The 9,515-nt window shown below is 37.9% G+C and overlaps 1 protein-coding gene across 1 annotated transcript; it reads right to left on the reverse strand.

Moving 5' to 3' along the window:
- Nucleotides 1-1,190: 1,190 nt before the first annotated feature.
- On the reverse strand, nt 1,191-2,468 carry LOC133832391 (uncharacterized). Its single transcript, XM_062262741.1, has 3 exons — nt 2,130-2,468; nt 1,437-2,057; nt 1,191-1,328 (listed from the first exon to the last, which is right to left on the reverse strand). Exons 1-3 carry the CDS (start codon nt 2,466-2,468, stop codon nt 1,191-1,193), a joined length of 1,098 nt encoding a protein of 365 aa, XP_062118725.1.
- Between the last annotated feature and the right edge of the window lie 7,047 nt (nt 2,469-9,515).

The raw sequence follows: 9,515 nt of genomic DNA on the forward strand, positions 1-9,515 counted from the left end.
CACAAGTGATCTATTTCCTTGGTGACACTCTTGGGGAGCATAAAAATGCTCATCCAAAAATATTTAATACTCAACAGCACAGAATTAATCAATTGAGCCCTCCCAGCAAACGAGAGATGACGACTAGGCCAAGTATGAAGTTTCTGCTGAATCTTTGTGATGATGATAGCACAATCTCTAGCCTTCCACTTCGTTGTTCGAAGCGGAACACCCAAATACTTGAGAGGAAAGCACCCTTCAGAGAAGCGAAGCCTATCTAGCAATTGATGAGTCTCACTTTCGGCCAAAGCCCCAAAGTAGACCTGAGATTTCTTCATGTTAGCAGACAAACCAGATGCCAAGCAAAATTCATTACAACCATCTCTCATTATCTGAACAGAACTTGAGACTCCCTTGCAAAATATAACCAAATCATCGGCAAAACAAATATTGACAATTTTTAGAGGTTTGCACTTCGGATGGAATCTGAACCCCTTGTCCATTGAGGCTTGACATAACAGCCGAGTACAGTATTCCATAGCTAGAACAAACAACAAAGGAGAGATTGGGTCCCCTTGTCTTAGACCTTTTTTACCTCTAAACTCCCCTTGAATCCTACCATTCATAAGGATCAAATAAGTGGGGTCCTTCAAACAAGCCATAATCCACTTGATAAACTTGTTTGGAAAACAAAATGCTGTGAGAATATCCTCCATAAACTTCCAATCCAGCATGTCATAGGCTTTACTCAGATCGATTTTCATCACACACCTAGGGGAAACATTTTTCCTTTTATAGCCTTTAATAATATCCTGAAGAATAAGAATATTGTGCGCCAACAATCTGTTTTTAACAAACGCTCCTTGATTTTGATGGACTAAGCTAGGTAGAACCGTTGCCAATCTACCACAGATCATTTTAGAAATACACTTGTAAATATAATTGCAACAAGCTATAGGCCTATAATCTGCTGCCTTAGCTGGAGTCTCAATCTTAGGAATCAAGCAGATGGTAGCCATATTAACCTCCTCGGGCAGGCCACCACGCTCAAAGAAGTCAAAAATGGCCTCTGAAATTTCAGCTTATAAATTGCTCCACATGGCTTTGAGAAAGCCAGATCCGTACCCATCCGGCCTCGGGCTTTTAATAGAGCTAATGCTAAACAAGGCGTCTTTCACTTCCTTTTTAGTAAAAGGCCTAACTAAATTGATCTACTGATCCAAAGACAATCTGTGCCCAAAACTGAAATAGGAATGCTGAATAGGAACCGAAGCACTACTGTTGCTACCCATGATTTTCTGAAAATGAGTCACAAAGTGAGCCACAACATCATCAAACTTCTCAATTAACTGACCCGATTCAGTAACAACTGAGGTTATACGATCATTAGCTCTCCTTTGTTTTAAACATGCATGAAAGTAAGCCGTGTTATCATCCCCATAACGAAGCTAGTCAACTTTGCTTTTCTGTCTCAAAAAACTATCATATGCTCTAGCATGATAAGCAAAACTTTCACCAGCCAACAATTCCTCTCTTTGCAACTCTTTCGAGTGGGGGTACTTTTGAAGAGAAACTTGGGCAGATTGAAACTTATCCTTAGCCAAACTATAATTCTGTGCAACATCGCCCACAAAATTCTTATTGAACTTGCGCAAAACTACCTTAAGTCTACTCAGTTTTCTAACAATTCGCACCAGCCCAGCTCCTTTAATAGGCTTGTTCCAGCTCTGCAAGACAGTATCTTTAAAGCTAACATGGTCAATCCACATATTGAAGAATATGAAAGGCTTAAATCCACAGTTTACAGTAGCTCCCGATTTGATGATGCAATAACAGTGATCATAGAGTAAATCCCAGTTAAAGACAACTTCAGCCTGAGGGAAAAAATCCAACCAATCTTCATTTTTAACAACTCTGTCCAGTTTAGAGTAAATTATATTTTCATTATCTTGCTTGTTTGTCCAAGTGTAATGAGACCCTGTGGAGTGCAACTCATCAACTAAACCCAAGGCCCTCCACTTTTGGGCATCCTCCAACTCAATGGCAGAAATGGTTCGGCCACCCACTCTATCAGTACCCTAAAAAACAGCATTAAAGTCCCCAGCCACAATCCATGGAATGGCTGGGAAACTTAACCCGGAAAGATCAACCCAAGGAGGTAATCTGCCCTCAGTAGAATTTCTACCATACACAAAAGTAACACAGAACAACTTATTAGACTTAACCTCTTTAACACAGATATGAACAAACTGGTCACTCTCCTTCAAAACCTCAATAGACATCACTTGAGGCTGCCATATAATCAGTATACGACCTTCTGAAGCAGAACTCGAGTAGTAATTCCACCCTATGAAGTAAGAGCTCATCATTTTCCCAACTTTATCACCACGAAGTTTGGTCTCCAACAAGGCTCCAAGACCAATTTTATTCACAAAACAAAACTTACTCAGAGAAACCTGTTTCTCCCTTTTGATTAATACCTCTAACATTCCAGCTAAGAATGTTGTGACTCTCCATTAAATAAACTTGTTGTTGCTAGTCCCAAGTTTGTGACCTCCAGCACCTTATCTTGCAAAGCACTATAAGAATTTTTCAGTTTATTATGTGCCTTTAGAGTTGCCTTCTTAGTACCCCCTACCCTTTTAGGGGTAGTCCATTCTGAATTAGCTCTATCTTTGATGTTCCTATCTGGTTCAGCTAATTGTTCTGATGTATCTGTTAATTGACCCTGAAGTTGTGATATCCCCTGGGCTTCAGACAACCCCAAATCAGCTGAACTTTGAGTATCAGTATCCTTCTCCCCACTGGAAACACCCTTTACCTCTGAAACTGGCACCTGGTCCACAACACTTTGCTTAGCCTCACTTTCTCCATTTTGGCCTTTCGGCCTCCAAGTCTCAGTTGGCTTCCTATTACACATTCTTTCAGTGTGACCAAACACCTTACAACCTCTACATTGTGTTGGAAGCCACTCAAACTCCAAAATTTGTTCCATAAGCTGCCCTTTCTCATTGAGGAACTGAACAGATTTAGGGAGATCCTCAGAAATTTCTATCTCCACTAAAACTCTAGCAAATTGCATCATAGACCTATCCTTAGTAACTTTATCTACCAATAACGGGTTCCCAATTGTGCTCATAAGGGCACTTAAGCATTTAGTACCCCAATATTGCAGCCCCAGCCCTGGCAATCTTATCCAAACGGGAATAGATTTCACTGCCTTAAGAGTGTCTAAATCAGCCGACCAAGGCTTCACTATCACTGGTTTTCTATCAAAGTGCAGAACCCCTGCTTCCAAAACCAAGTCTCTAGTGGCTTCATCTCGAAACTTAACAAGCGTAAATCCATAATTCAGTCGCGCAATTCTATCAATCCCTAGCTTACCCCAAATCCTCTTAATGAATCCTTCAAAAATAGAAAATGGTGGGTTAGCCCCAAGCACCATACAAACCACAGCTGAGTTCCAGAAAGAAGTCTCTACTTGGATCTCCTCCAAGTCAACCTGGGCAATTCGAATGCCTCCCCGAACAATTGGCTCCTCAAAAGTGAGTTTAGCCCCTCCCTGATTTGGCAACAAGGAGCAAAACTGGGACCATTTATCCTTTGCCTGACTAAGATAGTCATCCTCACCAGCATCCGGATCCTTCCCAATCTCTCCATTTCTCATACCGCCAGATGAATCCCCTTCAGTTTCCATTGGTCCTCGAATCCCAAACTCTAGAAATTCCACCATCGAGTCCTTGAACACTTCTTCCAACTCCTCTGGTACATCTTCTTCAAGTTCAGACCTCTGCCCCTCACACGTCTCTTGGAGCAAAGGAGAAGCAGTCACCGTAGATCTTGAAGCAGGCTTTTGGCTGTTCTTCTTGCGTCTCGCCATGGAGAAACCAGAGATCGCCTATCACCTTTTTTCTTTATTTTAGTATATTTTAGGACTTCAAATTTCCTTGAAAAATATACTAGATTTTTAGAAAATTAATTTTTCTTGAAAAACGTAATTATTTTTAAGAATTACTAATTATCCTTGAAAAATTTGTGCTAAGCAAATTATTGATAGTTGATAAAAGTACTACGTAATGTCCTAAGGAACTTTGCTATTAAAGTACTGATACGATATGTTTCTCAGGCCAAGATCAAATTTACCGTAATGTTGAACACATTACAATAAACTTGGGGGGAAAATGTTATCCCTCAAAAATCCAGGGATGATGTGGCAAATGAGAAAATGGCACGTGGCATCACAAATCAGGGAAAATGATGAAGTATTGAAAAAAGTCCGATGAGCAAAAAGGATAGGTCCAGGACCTATAGGGAAGTTGACCAGGCCTAAACCCCCTAGGGGTTGTCGGCCTGGCCCTAGACCCTAGGGGTGGTCAGCCTGCCCCAACGCCTAGGGGTGCTCGACCTGAGATGTTTAAAAAACCCCTAGGGTTGGTCAGCCTGACCCTAACCTGTTGGTAGTTGGCCTGACCCCAACCCCTAGGGGCGGTCTACCCAACATTCCCAGGAACCACTCGAGGTGGTTCGCCCATCCTATCCTCCATAGGGTGGTCAGCCTACCCTCCCGAAAATGTGTAGAACTCACGCTCGTTCAGACTGAGACCAACAAGCCTAGCACCTAGAAAGTCATCAGGCCTAGCACCCAAAAGATCAGCAGGCTTGGCACCCAGAGGGTCATCAGGCCTAGTACCCAAGCTCTAAAGGGTCGTCGGGTCTAGCACCTAAGTCTCATAGACCAACCGAGACTTAGCATTTTCCCAGAGGTTTCAATTGTGCATTTTCGACCACAATCCAAAGAAACAATGAGAAGACCCACGATCTCATAATCATGGGGAGGTGGACACGAATCTCCACTACCTAATAATTGTGTACCAAACCATGGTCCCAGTATTACTGATCATGTAACAGCCCCTGGGTACTATAAATAAAGGACCTAGGGCTTTGTTTCAAGGGATTGCTTTTTCAAGGAATTTTTTAGATCTAACGAATATTTTGGGAGAAACTCTTGGCAAATTAGCAATGAGTGAATACTTTTGTTCATCAGTGTAATTGCCTATCGAGTAATTCAATACTAAAAACTAAGTGGATTAGGTTATTATTGTTTATCAAAACAGGGTTGAACCACTATAAATTCCTATGTGCTTGATTAAGATATTTGTACTCTATCGTATTTTATATTCATTCTGTTCAAAAGGTGTCGTATATTGTACATACGACCGTTGGCCAATTTCACAGGTCAACAGGGTTAAAGAAACTAAAGGAAAGACAAATACATTCCGCTGCGTATAATGTAAGTGTTCTTATCATTATTTTTGTTTAAATTCAATTATAGAAACATGTTCTAGGTTTTCTTATATTAATTTGTTTAATATATGATTTACATGAAAATAAATAAGATCATGTATAAGTTTTCCCAACAACTGGCCTCACACCTTTGGTAATCTTTATTTTCATGCATGAATATGGTCAAATTTGAATTATTTGATGTGTTGAGTAATAGGATGGATTTCATGTTTTTTATGAAGCCTGTTGATTTTCATGTGATTATATGAAGAATTTAGGTTATTTTGTTGTGGTTTCTACGAAATTAATTTTTATAAATGCTTTATTTGGTGTAAAACATTGTAAAAAATTATTTAAAAAATGTTTTGGATTGAAAAATTACATAAAAAGTTGTTTAGAAATTTTTTTGGCTGCTGTGCGCACCTGCGCGCGTCTCCCCAGCAGTCGCACACATGAACAGTGTCCGTCCTATTCATCCAGATTATTTTTAATTAAAGAAAATAAAATTATGAAATTGATTTTTTATAACAAACCCAAAAATATCCAATTTATTTTATCACTTAAAAGTATTTTTTATAACAAGATATTTTTGTTGTTTGATATTTAAAAATTATATATTTTCTACAAATATTCAAATTCAAATTTAAAAAATATGTTAACTAATTAATTTCAAATCCTTTAATATATTCAAATATTAGAATTATGCTATCAGATATTAAAAATATTATTTAAATACTTACTATTTTTTGTATCTTTTATTTGAAAATATTAATATCTCATTATTCTATGTGTTGACCCTGATTTTGGTCAACTGACACGGAGTCAAAATGCTTGATGTGGAAAGATATGTTGGAATGAATATAATAACAAAAACAGTAAAGCACACAAGAATTTATAGTGGTTCGGCCCCAGAAACTGGTAATAACCTACGTCCACTTGAGCTATTATTGATATGAGATCTCAAAGGAGTGATCAAAGAACTAGTGTTCTATGAGTTTCACCCACCTCTGAAGAATAAACAATATATCGTAATGTATTAGCTCTGATTCTCTCGTAAATCTATACTCTCAAGTAATCAAAAAGCCAAAAGTCCCCTCCTTGAACTATCTTTCACTATTTATAGGCTCAAGGAGAATTACATTAATTTGTTACAGATATTCTCTCCTAATTAATCGGGTCATCAGGAATTATTGGAGACAATCTCGGGATTGACTATGATCTTTACAAAATCATCTTGAAATATGCGGAGTGTACGACCATACTGGTCGTAAGAAAAACTCAACCGTTGTGCTTGCAATATCTTACTGGTCGGTACTCTAACAGAACTCTGCCAGGTGTCAGTCACGTGTTCAGAAATCACCTACCACGTCATCCGTGCTTGTTTTTTGGATAACATTTGCCCCCCAAGTTTATTTATTACGACCAACAATAAATAAACTTTAAGGAAACGACCCTTCGATTACCCCACCAGATCTGTCAAAGTAGTTCATGCAACCTTGGGAAAAGTAACCTACCCTTGTCTAATCACGGCTTTTCGGTTCCCAAGTAACCTTTCGACGGCTATCACCCTTCCCCATGCTTCGAAAAAGAGGAAATTGATGATTACTTCCTCTTTCATGCCTCGGACAAAATATATATAGCCTTCCCAGAGTCTTCTTTTCCTTTTTATGCAAGTTATTCCTCCTTCAAGAAACCCTAAAATCAGAACTTCCATTCTCTTCTGGAGAGCATCTTCCAGTGTTTCAAGATCCAGCCCGTCAGTTCGTCGACGCTTGAAACTCTCTTAAGTCTCCATGATCTTTTCTCTGGTAAGTCTCAGAACTTTTATGCTCTTTATTTTTGCGGTGCATGCCTCTGTGAATTAACTGTTAAGCTCTTATGTTCCTGGGTTGAGATGTATGACGGTAAGGGGTTTAATGGGTGATGCTGTATAGGATGATATTTCTTTGCCATTAAGGAGTTACGAGTTAGTTTGATAGTTGAGATCACAACTTTAAGACGTAAAACCGAAGTAAAAATTCAATTTTTATGCCAGTTGAAAAACTAAGTTTTTCCCGCCCTAAAAGGAGTTGAAAAATCCTTTTCAAAAAACTTTTTGCTTTCACTTTTTGATCTGTTTTTCAAACTATTCATGTGAACAAATTAGTTTTTGTTAGAATGATGTTGTATAAAAGTTTGACTTTTATACTCAACCAGCGTTATTCTTAAAAAACTTTCTAAATTCTTCATCCTCATCTCCCCATTCTTCTGTTCGCAGATTTTAATGCCAGATTTATGGGGAGGTGAGCGGCCAATCAACGACGATCTTGTAGAGTCCAAGAACTTTACTTAGCTAATTATTTAATAGTATTATAGTATGTATAGTATTATCTTTGTAACTGTGGATTTTTGGTTCAGACCGGGAATTATTTGGACACTCATAGTAGTACTTATAGATTTTCTAAGTTTAATCTATAGTTTAAGAATATTAAGTTAACCTAAGGTTTGATTAATGTGACTGATATTAAGGATTATATTTATTATACTATAAGGTTTAGATATCAACCAATAGGGTTTTAAGCACATGTTATGAATGGTGATTAAGGATTAAGTATTTTTTAGGATTAAATTTAATAAGGAGTAAAGTTTGAATGTTATAGGGTCAGTCAACAGCTTTGAATACGTTGAGGGCTTAGTCAAGGCTGTTTACTCCATTCAAACTTAGCTAAAAATGTGTAATTTCGTGTTTAATTATTCAGCGTGTGCCGATATATCGCAGCTATAGGGGGCGATATATCGCAGCACGTAGATACGGAAAACACGAGACGATGCATGGCAGCCTCGGGCATACTGGCCCAGGCGATATATCGCTTACAGGGGGCGATATATCGCCTCCTTCAGTGTAATTTCAAATGTTTTTGAATTCATTTCCTTTCAGCCATTCAAACTCCTTCATAAGTCCAGCATCTTTTGAACGAGTCTTCAGCCTCTGCTGAACGATTATTCAAATTATTTTCACCTAAAAAGCCATTATTTTTATTCAAGTAAAATCAAGATACTTTCATTCCCAAACTCTATAAATAGGACCTAGTACCCAGCCATTATTCACCTTTTTGCTCTAAGTTCAGAAGTTGCAAGTGCTAGGAGAGTGTGAGAGTTAAACACTTGGGTGGGAAAGTCATAAGCTTAATCATCTTTAGCTTATCAAACACTTTGGGAAGTAAGGTTCTTTAGTATTTCGGTTGTGGTTAGATTGGTCTTACAAGTCTTTGAGGTAAACCCGAAACTCTATTTCATTTGTTTCATGTTATTTTCTTTCTCAAAGCCTTCTACTCAGTCCCCTAACCTCATTCTTATTTTGGTTAGGGAATCCAAGTTCTTAAGCACATAAGTTTCGGTAAGCATATTTCTCAATGGTTTAGTCTTCCTATTCATTTTCATTTCTTCTTCTTCATAAGACTCACTCTTTCTCATATGGTTTTAGGAGTGTTCCAAAAAGTCCCAACTCAGTCCACATATCCCGGTAACTTTGGTAAGGAAAATAGGATAGAATCTATATTTTTATTGCTTATGTTATCTTATGTGTTATGTTATGAAATATGATACGTTATGAATATGTTATGAATGTGTATGTTTGTAAGCTTGGGCTTACGCCCTATTTGACTAACAAGACCCCAAAACGATTATGGGCATATGCCTACTTAGCTAGTAGGACCCCACTAATCTCATGGGCATAAGCTTGTTTAGTCTATGGGACCCCAAGTAATAATGGCCATCATAATAAGTGTATGTATTAAGTGTTATGATATGTCTTTACGTTTATTATGAACTTTATGTTTATGACTATGTGTTAGATTTTCCTTGCTGGGCATTAGGCTCATTCCTTTTTGTTTTATGTGCAGGAAAATAGTTTAAGAGGCGGTAAGATTCATGGACGCTTAGAGGATGTGTATCGATGGTGAATGGAGTCAAGGGGCCGAGCGTTATTTGATTCGAGGATGTAGTCTTGTATTTACTTTTTTTTGGTTTTACATGATTTTTCGCATTTTCTATGTAACTCTTTTCACTTTAAGTTATTTTTGTTTTAAAGACAATGGGTACCCATATCCTACTTATTTTTATGAAAGTAACCTTTGTTTCTACAAGTTTATAATAAATTATGGTATTTTCGCAAATGTCTGTTTTAGTAAGAATTTGTATGTATAGTTTGATAATGGTCCATGAGTCTAGATTAGTGGGTCATTACAGATCTTCTTGCACAACTGCTTGAAGGC

The sequence above is a fragment of the Humulus lupulus genome, chromosome 4 (assembly GCF_963169125.1).
Source record: "Humulus lupulus chromosome 4, drHumLupu1.1, whole genome shotgun sequence".
In the NCBI taxonomy this organism is placed as follows: domain Eukaryota; kingdom Viridiplantae; phylum Streptophyta; class Magnoliopsida; order Rosales; family Cannabaceae; genus Humulus; species Humulus lupulus.